This window comes from Galeopterus variegatus, unplaced genomic scaffold, assembly GCF_000696425.1.
Source record: "Galeopterus variegatus unplaced genomic scaffold, G_variegatus-3.0.2 Scaffold4759, whole genome shotgun sequence".
NCBI lineage: Eukaryota > Metazoa > Chordata > Mammalia > Dermoptera > Cynocephalidae > Galeopterus > Galeopterus variegatus.
Window position 1 is genome coordinate 8044 of NW_007730870.1, and position 14893 is coordinate 22936.

General features: G+C 39.3%; 1 protein-coding gene across 1 annotated transcript in view; it reads left to right on the forward strand.

Moving 5' to 3' along the window:
* Nucleotides 1-397: 397 nt before the first annotated feature.
* LOC103603703 (cytochrome b-c1 complex subunit 2, mitochondrial) overlaps nt 398-14893 on the forward strand; it is a 34427-nt gene continuing 19931 nt past the window's right edge. The window contains exons 1-10 of the mRNA XM_008588275.1: nt 398-518; nt 3283-3366; nt 3460-3609; nt 4513-4577; nt 6440-6496; nt 6738-6862; nt 8887-8984; nt 11631-11688; nt 14058-14153; nt 14466-14665. Coding sequence (XP_008586497.1) covers nt 486-518; nt 3283-3366; nt 3460-3609; nt 4513-4577; nt 6440-6496; nt 6738-6862; nt 8887-8984; nt 11631-11688; nt 14058-14153; nt 14466-14665 — 966 coding nt within the window. The 5' untranslated portion in view covers nt 398-485. The remainder of the gene's footprint in view (nt 519-3282; nt 3367-3459; nt 3610-4512; nt 4578-6439; nt 6497-6737; nt 6863-8886; nt 8985-11630; nt 11689-14057; nt 14154-14465; nt 14666-14893) is intronic.

Consider the following 14893-nt stretch of genomic DNA (forward strand, 5'->3'; position numbering starts at 1 on the left):
GCCAGGTTTCGAAGCCCCCACACCTCCGCGAACAGAATACCGGTCGGGAGCCCCCGTCCCGCCCATGTCTGGAGACCGGAAGTCTATGGCTACGGGGGCGTGGCCCGCATCGCGCCCGCGGAATCCTGGGACAGACCAGGCTGGAAGAGCCCAAAGTGGAGGGGGCGCTAGGGCAGGTTGCGAGACGCACTTAAAAAGGATTACAGAGTGGATAGTCAGATAGGGGGAAAAAACCCAAAAGCGGCAACCTAAATTATCTTTGTACGTTTACTTACGAAACTATGCGCCTCCACATTCCGCATCTCGGAAGAATTGGACCGGCCAAACCTCCCGGGAGCAGTAGAGCGCGGTCCATATAGAGCGGTCCCTCGCGAAGGGGGCGTGGGAAGCGTGTTCGCGGGGAGGGCTGGGAAACTCTTGTCCTTTGCCACCATCTTGCTTATTTCTAAGCTGGGAGTGACCGTGGGTCAGAGCAATCTCCAGCCATGAAGCTGCTAACCAGAGGCGGTTCCTTCTTGGTGAGCACAGCCAGCGGGCTTAGGGTAGGGCTGAAGAGCAGTTTTTCAGCAAGGCGATTCGGACCGGAGGGGCCTGGTTGGGGCACGGGGCCGCCAGCTTCGATCTGTCCTTCAGCTGTACCCTGAGGGCCAGGTGGGCTGCGGGCCCCAGCTCGTGCTGTGAGCAGAAGAGACGCAACGCCGGAAAACCTGGAGTGGGGGGGGGCTTGAGAGGCTTAGGGTAGGGCTGAAGAGCAGTTTTTCAGCAAGGCGATTCGGACCGGAGGGGCCTGGTTGGGGCACGGGGCCGCCAGCTTCGATCTGTCCTTCAGCTGTACCCTGAGGGCCAGGTGGGCTGCGGGCCCCAGCTCGTGCTGTGAGCAGAAGAGACGCAACGCCGGAAAACCTGGAGGGGGGGGGGGGGCTTGAGAGCCGATCCGCTGCGACTCGGTGGAGAGACTCGTGAAGGTCACTCCCGCTTCTGCACCTGCGGCCGGACAGGAAGACCGCTGGACCCCGCGGCGGGGGCGGCGCGGACCTCCCGTCAGCCGCGGCCTCTTCGCCTTGGTGTACACGGAGCGTACATTTCCACAGCGGTTAAGTAGGCTTACGAGTAAAAGTGTAAGAAATGAGCTAATACAGGTATAGCGCCTGTCACAGAGTCTGCACCTTCACTGCTGATGATCAGGGCGTGCTGGCAGTGTAAGACGTGCTGTTGTTGATCTCTTGTTAGAGGATTCCTTCAGGACGTGCTCTTCAACTATCCTTAAAAGCTGCTTAATTAAGGCTCCCCCTTCAAGCCCGAATTAAACGTAGCGGTCACTCGGGGAAGACTCTTCAAGTGTCATTGTTAAAGCACTGTGGAGCAGTGGTAATCAAGAGGGGAAGGGTAACCCTTTTTTCGAAGTTTCAGCGAAGGACAATATGCCCCTAGGGAACGGTTAAACAATGTCTGGGAACATTTTTGATTATAACAATTTGTGGGGAGGGTGCTACTAGCATTTATACTAGCATCCAGAAGCCAAAGGTGCCCTAAATACCCTACGGTGCAGAAAAACAGCCCCCTACAACAAAGAATTATCCAGCCCAGTAACGCCAGTAGTACCTGAGTTGAGAAACCCTAACCAAAGACAGACTGGTAAAAGACCTCAAAAATCTCTATTTCATTTTTCGGTAGAAAAAGAGCTCAAAGGTAACAGTTGGAGAGGACCAAAGTAAACAAATAGCAGTAAACTTGAGAGCAATTATTTGTTTCTAATTATTGGCCTTTTCATGAGAATAAATGTATACATAATTCGTTACTAAAACAAAATAATCTAGTAGTTTTATGACAATTACGAGGGTAATTCTTTTCTGATTTGAATGGAAGAAATAAGCACATAACCAACCAACAGAGTGTCACTGTTCAGGCACATTTGAGTGTAAAGCACCTAAGTCTCCCTTGGCAATGGAATTTTGGATTGTTCATATTTGAACCACTATGTCCATATATCTTAAAATTTACTTTTTGGAAAATCAGAAGCCAAAATCACAAGTAGGGTTAACCATACCCATCAAACTTAATTGATGATGATAAAGCAAAGCTAATTATAATTTATAATTTACTTTTTTTTTTTTGGATGGGGATCTGAACTGGTGATCTTGGTGTTATAACGCTTTGCTCTGGTGAACTGAGCTAACCGGCCAGCAGTGTAGTTTATAATTTAAAAGCAATACTAAGAGCAAATGACAACCAGCAGCCAACTTAGTACAGCACTGATGCAGAACATACAACAAACAGCCTTCTGGACAGCATAGAGTAGGGGCATTGAAGCTTCTGTTGAGCATACTTGGGAAGCTCCAGAAACTTGTTTGTTAGATCTTGGGAGCACTAAATTTTATTTATTCAGCGTCTCCACTAGTAATGTCATGAACATTAGTCATAATCAGAATGAATTTTTTGGCACTATATATTATTTGCCCCAAAAACTGAATACATTGAATGCATTTTGGATCCATTATCTGACATTTAAGAAGATCCTTTTACTCTACCAGCAACTGCATATTATATATTCAGAATCTGTTCTTAATCTCAGGATAATATAAGTTTTTATTTAGTCAAAGAAAGTAAGACCCTTGGTTGTGTGGTCTTAGTGTGGCACATGAGAGATTGAAGAAATAATGGGGAAGTTGGAGGCTCAGAAGAAGCCTTTTTCAGTTTTTATTTAGTCAAAGAAAGTAAGACCCTTGGTTGTGTGGTCTTCGTGTGGCACATGAGAGATTGAAGAAATAATGGGGAAGTTGGAGGCTCAGAAGAAGCCTTTTTTAAAGGACACTAAAATAATTAAGGAGGTGTAGTCATTTTTCTTGGAAAATAGAATAAACAGGTGAGACTCATCAGGCAGTAAGGGAAACAGTAGTGCTGAAATCTATAACAGGGTATGGATGTGGCAATACGCTTTTTCAGAAAATGCCAAAGCATTACAGCTAAAAAGAACCGCTTGAAACTTTAATAAGATAGTTAAAAGGTAAAAGAAAATCCAATGATTCTTTACATAGAAAAAGTGAACACAGAGAACTCTGTTCCCTATAAATCACAAATAAATAGAGGTTTGTGAATGGCTTGGATAAACTGGTGGGTTAAAAAGTTTGTAATAAGTTATTCAGCTAAAACCTTCCATTGAGATGGTTATTGCTCATTTTACCCCTAACCCCCTCTGTCGCCTGGGTACACTAAGATAAACCACTTATATACAGTGAACTGTTCTTGTGAGAAACCTGTGTAACCTGTTTTTTGTGTGTTTAGAGATTTTATTCCCTCAAAGTTGCCCCCAAAGTGAAAGCCACAGCTGCCCCGGCAGGAGTGCCTCTGCATCCTCAGGACCTCGAGGTTAGTCCCACTGAGATGCTTGCTGGAACCCACACATGCCCTAGTGTCCTTGGTCATATAAAGACATTAATTACATCTCTATTTTAAATGCAGTTTACCAAATTACCAAATGGTTTAGTGATTGCTTCTCTGGAAAACTATGCTCCTGCATCAAGAATTGGTTTGTTCATTAAAGCGGGCAGTAGATATGAAGACTGCAACAACTTAGGAACCTCTCATTTGCTGCGTCTTGCATCCAGTTTGGTAAGTATCTTTACTACCTCAGTGTTGGAAATGCTGTGGTATTCTGGTCCTGTGAAAAAGAAAAGTGTCCCTGTATTAGTTTCCTTGAGCTGCCATGACATTACCACATACTGGATGGCTTAAACAGACAAAAAAAAAAATTATCCTCTCTCAGTTCTAGAGGCTAGAAGTCAAAATCAGGAGTCTAAGTCAAGTCAAGGTGTCAGCAGGGCCGTGCCCCCTCTACAGTCTCCAGGGAAGAATCTTTCCTGGCTACATCCTAGCTCCCGGTCATTGCCAGCAGTCCTTTGCATTCCTTGGCTTGCAGCTGCATCACTCCAGTCTCTGCCTCAGTTGTCACATGGCCTGCCTTCTATCTGTGTCTCTCTGTCAAGTTCCTATCTTATAAGCACACCAGTCATATTGGATTTTAGATCTACTTAAATCTGCAAAGACCCTACTTCCACAGGTTCTGGCTGGACATGAACATTGGGGGGACGCTGTTCAACCCTGTGCAGTCCCCTAATATAAAATGAGAAACCACGGGATATTTGCCATAGAGAAGCATTAAATTAATGTCCATCTGAATGTTGGGCTAAAGCATAAGAAATCAGAAAACATTTTTTTTTAAATGCCAAAAATCAAAATAAAATCACTTTTCTTTCCCATACGCGAGTCTCTTTCAGAATAGACCAATAAACCCGGTTAGCTTGATTTGATAAATAGAATTTTTACATAAATTTACTTTATATAAAAACCTATACTTGTGCTTTTGGTTGAACCTTGTTTTATAATTCTTAACTAAAAAGGATCACTGTTTGGTAAAATTCCTTTTAAATCTGACAGACAATAGATTTTGATATAGTGTGATATTTGACAACTTGGCATTGAAAAACTGAAGAAAGTCCTTTTTTTTTTTTCAAGACTACAAAAGGAGCTTCGTCTTTCAAGATAACCCGTGGAATTGAAGCAGTTGGTGGTAAATTAAGGTTTGTTAAAGAAGTAATAGGAAATAAATAGTGAAAATGCCAGAAAATATTCAATTGTAAGGGAACTTCTGTCTGTTATCAAGTTGAGGATTTCTTAAACAGAGCAGAAGAAAGAAAAGCCTGATGAATTTGACTACATCAAAATTTAAAACATCCGTATGCCTTACAGTAAAGATTTAAGTAACTGATGAGAGTAGATATTTGCAATATACATAACACACAGAGAATTACTATTTGGAAAAATAAAGAACCACAAATCGGGAAGAAAACAACTAATGAGAAAATGGATGGCCAAAGGATAGGAACAAGCTGTTCCCAGAGAGGAAGCCACAGACACCAGTGTTTACTTGTACTCAGTGGTGTGATACCATTTCACACCCATCAGATTTTTTACATATCATGTGTTGACAGTGATAGGAAAGATAGAGAATCTCTTACCCTATTGGTGGAAGTATAAATTGATACAACCACTTAGAAGAGAATCAGGGAATTTCTAGTAATATTGAAAAACCCAGCGGTTCTTAATCCACATGCACAAAGATATTCTTCATCTTTGTAAAGACTAGAAACTAAATGTCCATCTATAGGGAAATGGATAAATAAAGTATGTAGTCATATGATGGGATTATTACACGGCAATTATGGAGTGAACTAGATTTATATGTCAGCATGGCAGAACTTAAAATATGCATAAAAAACATGTTTCACAATTTTTTAAAGGTACGATGCAATTTTTCAAGCAAAATAATACAGCAGAGGGCTTATGATTGTAGTTGTCTCTAGAGTGGGAGAGAGTGAGAGAATTGGCCTGGGAAGGGTACAGAGAGATCTTCAGCTTTATTTGCCATTTTTTGAGAATTGTGGTAAAACATACATAACATAAAATTTACTATTTATTTTTTTAAAAGATGACTAGGGGCCGACCCCGTGGCTCACTGGGAGCGCTAAGGCCGTGGGTACAGATCCTATATAGGGATGATGGCCGGTGCGCTCCCTGGCTGAGCGCAGTGCAGGCGACACCAAGCCAAGGGTTGCGATCCCCTTACTGGTCACAAATCAGATCCTATATAGGGATGATGGCCGGTGCGCTCCCTGGCTGAGCGCAGTGCGGGCGACACCAAGCCAAGGGTTGCGATCCCCTTACTGGTCACAAAATAAAAATTTTTTTTTTTCTAAAAAGATGACCAGTAAGAAGATCTTAACCCTTGACTTGGTTTTGTCAGCACCACGCTCTCCCAAGTGAGCGAACTGGCCATCCCTATATAGGGATCCAAACCTGTGGCCTTGGTGTTATCAGCACCACACTCTTCCAAGTGAGCCATGGGCCAGCCCCTAAAATTTACAATTTTTAAGTGTACAGTTCTGTGGCATTAAGTGGCATTTAGCAACCACCATCACCACCATGCATCTCCAGAACTTTTTCATCTTCACCAGTGGAAACTCTGTACCCATTAAAGGATGACTCCCCATTCCCCCACCCCCCAGCCCTGGCAACCACCATTCTGTCTTCTATCTCTATGATTTTGACTACTCAAGACACCTCATGTAAGTGGAATCATACAATTTGCCCTTTTGTGACTGGCTTATTTCACTCAGCATAATGTCCTCAAGGTTTATCTGTATTGTAACATATCAGAACTTCATTCATTTTTAAGGCTGAATTATTTACTATTTTTTTAAATATTTTTTATTGTTTTCAAATTTTAGTTGATAAGTGTGTGGGATTTTGTTATATGATTATTTGCACTTCTTTATATTTCAAAAATTTTCTTTCCAAAAGAATTGGTTGATTTAACAATGAAGATATAAGGGAAAACTTACTCTTCTGACTCATAATTCACTGTCACTCATTTCTGATTCAGTGTGACTGCAACAAGGGAAAACATGGCTTACGTTGTGGAATGCCTGCGGGACGATGTGTAAGTACTTGCGTGTGTTTAGGACATCTATTAACAAAATACTAAGCTGCTCAGTTCTAGTCTTTGTAGTGTGTCATTATGACCTCTGACTTTGGTTTCAGATTATCATTTATGAAGTTTGCGCTCCTAACACTGTGCTATCCACAAGGCCTAATGTTTAGTGAGCATTACAGTGATGTAGAATCTCGAATGCTGGTTTTCAATTTTTGACTTCTGACTCTTATATTGATGTCTTCTATAGTGATATTCTAATGGAGTTCCTGCTCAACGTCACCACAGCACCAGAATTTCGTCAGTGGGAAGTAGCTGACCTTCAGTCTCAGCTAAGGATTGACAAAGCTGTGGCTTTTCAGAATCCACAGGCTTGTAAGTACATTTTCAGGTTACATTCATTTGTTTCTAAGATAGGCTTTTTGAGGAGGTCACTTTGTAGAGGAAAAAATTGCTGTTGAAATTTTTCCCTACTTGGGTTTATCTCTTCCAAAAATTTGTTCATCAGTTATTCAAATATATTGTTTGTTGTTTTGTTTCTAAACATTTATATTTGTTGTTGATTTGTCATGTTTGATGGTGAGTAAATTGATTATAGAATCCTGGATATTTTTCTTGTTTCCCTTCCAGTGTTTTATCTTATTTGTCATTTTGTTTTACATCTCAGACCTGGGGAAACCTCCCAGTGTTTTTTAGTGGTGGTTTTGCTTACACCAGTTCCAGCGGCAGTTTATTGTTGCTGCTACTGCTATTGTCTATTGTTATTTATTGCTATTATTGTTTAGTAAACTCCCCTTTATTGCATCTTTCCAAAACAAGCACCTTAATTTTTAAAAAATAAGAATTTTTTTTTATTTATATCTTATGTTTATGTAATATTTATAAAATCTTGAGAAGTACACTGGCAAAAAAATCTGTAAACAAGCACTGCTGACTCTCGGAAGTCTTACAACTTCTAGTGGGAACAGAAAGGTGCAGGTAGACCAGAAACAGATGACCTTGCAGGGGCTTGGCCTGGGACGGGGTTGCTTCAGAATGCAGGCCTGTTGAGAAAGGGTCCCCTGTCCAGTGTCAGGAACTTAGTGCTTGGTTCGTGTTGCTAATGTTATGTCTTGGTGACACTTTGTGTCACAAAGGAGTGAGATCTTTATTGTTCAGGACTTCTACCAAAGAAATAGATTGAATGGTAAAATTGTAGAAAAGATGACTTGTGTGTCCCTGGTGGCTTCTTCCCCACTGGTAGCAATAAGGCTCCAACCCTCATTCCTTCTGCCTGAACAGTTACTAGACGGTGTCCTGGCTGCTGTCTCTGCCTCTGGGTTCACATCTTCAGTCTGTCTGCCATATTGCCATTACAGTGACCCTTCTGACATGAAAATCCTCTAAAGGCTTCTAATTGTCTATAGGATAAAATCCAAACTCTTTAGCTTACCATGCATGGTCTTTCATGATCTGACTCCAGCCCACTCCTCCTTTTTCTTGCTTCACTCTTTTTTCCTCCCAGCTGCGAGCCCCCTTTCAGTCAGACTGTCGTCACGCATTATGTTTTTGCCTTGTCTGTTTCCTCTGCCTGAACTGCTGCTCCCAACTCACTCATTTGGGAAATGCCTCCTCATTCTTCAAGTCATGTCCCGGATTTTACCTCCATTACCCTTTTCAGTTTCCACGGCTCTTCCCTTGAGCCCCTGCTGCACTTTTGACACACTGCTGACACTGCACCCACAATACTTTATTTCATGATTTTTCCTCTTTTTTGAGGGCAGGTATTATATCTTACTCATCTCTGTATTTACAGTGCCTGGCATAGGGAGGTTGCCCAAATAATGAGCAAGTAAAGGAAACACACCTCGGGCAAAGGCACTCAAGCAGGAAGGCAGGGACAGTGTCAGGGCACGAGTGAGAAGTAAGTCCTGTCTGCCAGTGGCACTTGACCCATGAAAGCTAGTGATGTGACTTAAAACTGACACTGTCATATCTCTTCTTATCCTGACAACTCCCTCATCACCTAGAGAGGGAACCTACAAGTAAGTAAAATGCAGATTAAATGACTTCTCCAAAGTCACATGGCATTTTGGTGGCAGAACCATAACCAGATTCAGACTTCTCGAAACCGAGGCCATTATACTTTCCAGAAGATACCAAGCAGATTAAAGTTAGAGAGGTATTCACATGGACTCCAGCATGTAGAAGCTGCTGCCATATAATCTCTTATTTTTCTCAGCACATTCACCTGGCAGAATTTTTAAAGTTGCTAGAGCTTAAAGATAATAAATTTCGAGTCCTCTTAATACTTGAATGCCATAGATGACCAAATTATAGACTTGTTGCTTTCCAGGTTTTAAAAATGTTATCATTACTTGAATTACATCTCAGTAACTGCTTCTTTACTTATTTTACAGATGTCATTGAAAATTTACATGCTGCAGCTTACCGAAATGCCTTGGCTAATTCCTTGTATTGCCCTGACTATAGGATTGGAAAAGTGACATCAGAGGAGGTAACCAACAAGACACGTTACATTTTAAAATGTGTTTGTTTTTACTTTAAGTTGAACGTTCATCTGTCATTTCAGGTTTGATTGATCATTTTTCTTTTTATTTTCCGATATTAAGAAATTCAGCTTGCTTGAATTTTTTCCCATCAGCTTGCTTTTTAACTAAAATTCTGTCTGAACAGTTTTTTGTATGTTTCAACAACAAAAAAAAAGTTTTATGATAAAAGGGATGTGATCATTACAGAAAAATCGAAATAAAGAGAAGCAAAATAAAGGAAAAGAAAACATGTTACATACCTAAAGGCACTCAATGTTAATACCTGGTGTATTTTCTTCCAGACCCTTTTCTGTGTATTTGTATCTTTTAAAAATAGCATGTAAATTTTTAAATATCATACTAAATTCTTTGTCCAAAAATCTTTAGTCCCTCTGAATAGATAGTTAAGAATAAATCCCGCTTTCTTACCCCCTGTTCCACCATCAGCCCACTCACTTGCTTATTCCATTCTCCAGCACACCAGCCTCATTTTACACATGTCACAGCCGTATGTATACCATAGAACTTTGTTTCCAAAACATGAAACACTAAATGTTAAATCTGCAAGGGTAGATACATGCATATAATCTTAATTTACTATTCCTACCACCCAGCCCCTCCAAAAGCAGTTTTATCAAAAGACATTTAGAGAAAAATTTGGAATTATCAACACTTTCAAAGTATATGTGACTTGGAAATTAAGGTTTTCAGTCTCATTTTATTTCTGGTTAGCCACTACAGAAAACTAAACTGTATTTCTTTTGACTTATCAATCAATAATTTAATGCCTACCATTCATATGGCATTTTTATTTAAAAATCATAACTCATATCATCCAGTTGGAACAGGCAACATTTTTCATAAGAGTTTTTCATGATGAGGTTTTAAATCTTTCAGAAATCAAATCCATTCTCATGAAGATGTGTCATTGAAGTAGCTAAAAGAATGCACATAGCAAAACATTTATCTACAAGGATGTCTATTGTAGCATTGTTTTATAATTGTAAAAAATTAGAAACAAGTTAATATCCAGCATTAGGGGGCTAGTTAAATAACTTACTAAATATTTGTAGAGGGGCTGGCCGGTTAGTTCAGCTGGTTAGAGCACAGCCTTATGACCCCAAGGTCACAGGTTCAGATCCCCAAAACAGCCAGCCACAAAAAAAAAAAATCTGTAGAATGGAACACTACCTAACTTCAGAAATATTAATTGATACATAGAAATTCCATAGTATATTGTCAAGTAAAGAAAAGGTAATTTATGAATTAGGATATACCAAGATGTCCTATTTTTTTAAATAAGTATATGTGTATCACAGACAAATACTATGTTAACCGTGATAACTTGGTTATCTCAAAGTCACTAGTATTTTTTAAACATGTCCCTTGGCTAAAGGAAATTCCAAAGAAATTGGTGCTAGAATACATTAAGGAATGGCAGAATCAATAGAAAAACATCAATGCAAAGAAAATAATATTTTCCAAGGTGACTCCGTAAATGTAGACACCATTCATTTTAGGGCACGGGTTTCTGATAAATTGATTAAAAGTTCAGTCTCAATGCTTTAATCCAGTGATTCTCAACACTTACTAGTATTTTTTAAACATGTCCCTTGGCTAAAGGAAATTCCAAAGAAATTGGTGCTAGAATACAATAAGGAATGGCAGAATCAATAGAAAAACATCAATGCAAAGAAAATAATATTTTCCAAGGTGACTCCGTAAATGTAGACACCATTCATTTTAGGGCACAGGTTTCTGATAAATTGATTAAAAGTTCAGTCTCAATGCTTTAATCCAGTGATTCTCAACACTGTCACCTTCTTTCCTCATACTCTGTAGGATGGGTCCCGGGAATGGGGAACAGTAATAGTGTTTGATTTTGTTTTTTAAGCTCCCCAGGTAATTCTATGATCATCCAGGTGGGAAAACCTGTTATAGAGAGATGGCAGGAAAAACTTTGTAGAGATTGGCTTCAAAGATGGGAGAGAGAGGTATAGTGATATAACTCTATATTAGCCCTACAGCAGAATGTTACAAGTGCTTTATAATCACCTGTATAAAGACCAAAGAAACCTTATGTACTGCTTAAACCTCACCATAATAAAAGTCATAAACTTAGTCCTGTTATATCAAGTTCAGGCTGCGTGGCACAAATTTCTTTTGATTCCTTTTTTTAATCATTTATTTATTCAGATGTAATTCACATACCATACCATCCATTTAAAGTGCACAATTCAGTGGTTTTCATTACGTTCACAAAATTGTGCAGCCATGACCACAATTAACTTCTAGTTCTCTTAAGCAATAGTTTTCATAATAAAATCCCTGTGTATTTTGGCACTAGTTAGTCCCTTATAGTTCATTATAGCAGCTTTTTTAAGCCTGAGAATTTATTTTCTGCTGAATTGCACTTTTATGTTTTTATGGGTTTTTGTATTTATACTAATATAACCTCATAAGTGTTTTTAACACTAGTTAGTCCCTTATAGTTCATTATAGCAGCTTTTTTAAGCCTGAGAATTTATTTTCTGCTGAACTGCACTTTTATGTTTTTATGGGTTTTTGTATTTATACTAATATAACCTCATAAGTGTTTTTAACTTTTTCAGTTACATTACTATGTTCAGAACCATTTTACAAGTGCAAGAATGGCTTTGGTTGGACTTGGTAAGTTGGGAATTGCTTACACATCAGTTTGCTTCCTTGGGAGTAGTACCTTGGGTTGGCCAGTTAGCTCAGTTGGTTAGAGCATGGGCTGAAAACACCAAGGTCAAAGGTTTGGATCCCCTTACCAACCAGCCACCAAAAGAAAAAAAGAGTAGTCCCTTAAACTGTGTGAACATAGGGTTGGTCTTCTATTAATGTCAGACAGGCAATATATGACAGAATTTTACTTACTAGTCATTTATTTTGGAAAGCAGAATCTGGCATTTAACTTTGTAATCTACTTGTATCAACTTCTTTACAGTATTTGCAAAACCTGTGACAAGAGGAAGTTTCTCTAAGCAAAGATCTTTTATAAACTGTTTTAAGAAGTACAACTTAATAGAAAAATAGGCAAAGGGCAAAAGCAGACAGTTCATGGGGGAAATATATATGTATGTATGTATTTATGTATCCGATTATGCTTGTTTTCTCAATTATTTTAAAAGATGGTCAGACAGGGGCTGGCCAGTTAGCTCAGTTGGTTAGCACAGCGTTACAACACCGAGGTCAAGCATTCGGATCCCCATGCCAGCCAACCATCAAAAAAAAAAAAGAAAATGATCTGACTCACTAATAATTAAGAAAATCTTAATGTGTAAGATTGGCAAGTATTGAAAGATTGACACTGCCCAGTATTAACCAGGTATGGAGAAATAGGCACTCTCGAAAATTGTTGGGTAGGAATATAAATTGGTACAACAGTTGTGGAAGTTGATTTGAATATATCTGTTAAAACTATAAATGTTTATACTCTTAGACCCAGCAGTATTACTTTTAAGAATTTGTCCTGCAGAAACACCTGGTCAAGTTTATAAAATATTTACAGGAGAATATTGTCTGCACTGTTGTTATTTTGTTTGTTTTTTAAAATCACATGCCATAAAATTCACCCTTTTAAAGTTTACAATTCTGTGGTTTTTAATATATTCAGAAAGTCTTGCAGCTATTACCACTATCTAATTTCAAAACATTTTCCTAATCCCCAAAGATACCCATACCCATTAGCAGTCACTCTGCATTCTAATCTTTCCCCTTCCTCTGGCATCCACAAATCTCTCTCTCTATAGATTCGACTACTATGGACATTTCATATAAATGGACTCATACAATATGTGGCCTTTTGTAACTGACTTTTTTCACTTAGCATAATGTTTTCAAGGTTCATCCATATTGTAGCATGTTTCATTCCCCCTTATGGCTGAAAAATATTTTATTACCACATGTTCTTTATTCATTCATTGACATTTGGGTTCGATTCCACTTTTATATTGTGAATATAATCATTCATGTGTAAGTTTTTTTAGAACACCTGTTTTCAAGTCTTTTGAGATATATACCTAGGGGTAGGACTTTCTTTTTAACCGTTTGAGTAACCGCCAGACTATTTTCCAAAGTGATTGCACCGTTTTTAAATTTCCACCAGCAGTGCACAAGCGTTCCGATTTCTCCACATCCTCTCCAACACTCACTGTCTGTCTTTGTTTTGTTTTTGGCGGCTGACTGGTATGGGGATCCAAACCCTTGGCCTTGATGTTATAACACCACACTGTAACCAGCTGAGCTAACCAGCCAGCCTGTTACTGGCTTTTTGATTTTGGCCATTCTAGTGGGTATGAGTGGTCATTGTGGTTTTGATTTGCATTTCTGTGATGACAAATGACACTGAACATCTTTTCATGTGCTCTTTGGCCGTTTGTGAAACTTCTTTGGAAAAATGTCTGTTCAAGTCCTTGCCCATTTTTTAATCAGGTTGTTTGGTTTTTTATTGTTGAGTTATAAGGGTTCTGCCTGTATTTATGTGTACTTGACCCTTATGAATACATGGTTTGCAGATATTTTTTTTTCCATTCCATGGGTTGTGTTTTCACTTTCCTGACAGTGTCCTCTTATACACAGTGCAATATTGTTTTCCTTAATCAACTCTTAGAAACATTCTAATGTCCATCAAGAAGAAATTGATTAATAAATGATAGGATATCCGTAGAATGTAATTCTTTATAACCATTAAATGTTTAATGTACACCAGTCATTTAGAAAGATGCAAATTACAAGAGACAAGTTAGAAACAGTATCAATAGAATGATACCATTTTAAAAATAAAATGAGAGTAATAACTACAAGGAAAAAAATTGTCGATGAATACTAATAGTAAATAATATGTAGTGAGTAGTTTATTAATAGTAAACTATAAGTGGTTTTTACTATTTATTTCTGTAATGTTGGTATTTTATAATCATACATTATTTTTAAAACAAGGAAAAACACTAGATATTTTATAATTGTGATTTGACATGCTGTTTCTAGCTTTGTTTTTGCTTCTGTTGAAACAGGTGTGAGTCATCCTGTTCTAAAGCAAGTTGCTGAACAATTTCTCAACATGAGGGGTGGGCTTGGATTATCTGGTGCAAAGTCCAGATACCGTGGAGGTAAGCATTTTGTTCTACTAGGACAAATTTATCAGAAGGACATTTCTCCCCTTAATACCATGTTGGGGTGGAATAGGCCTGATTACTTACTACCAAACAGTTTCAACCTGGAAGGAAAGAATTAGATGGCTTGAGTGTTACATATTAAACATGTTTTGTGGGGGTGGAGGGGGCAGGATGGCATGGAGAAAGCACAGAGCCACAGAAGAGCTTAATCTTAGTGGGATAATACTGTGCTATGGGGAATACTGAAGAATAAAACCAATGGTGACCAAGCTGTTTTCTTCTTCACTCTCTCTGTATGTGCCCCAGGTGAAATTCGAGAACAGAATGGAGACAGTCTTGTCCACGCCGCTCTTGTAGCAGAAAGTGCCGCCACAGGAAGTGCAGAAGCAAACGCATTCAGTGTTCTTCAGCATGTCCTCGGTGCTGGGCCACATGTCAAGAGGGGCAGCAATGCCACCAGTCCTCTGTACCAGGCTGTTGCCAAGGGAATTCACCAGCCCTTCGATGTGAGTCTGAGCAGTTGGTGTCTTTTTGTTTTTAAGGGCTCAGTGTTTGAGATGTAATCCTGATAATCTCTTAAAATTTAAGACAAACACATAGAAAATCTTTCTACAATTGAAGAAACAGTCAGGCTTGATTTTCGTACCTTAGTGGGTCTATCAAAACTTTATTGTCGGGGCCGGCCCGGTGGCGCACTGCTACAGTGCGCCGCTTGGGAAGCGCGGCAGCGCTCC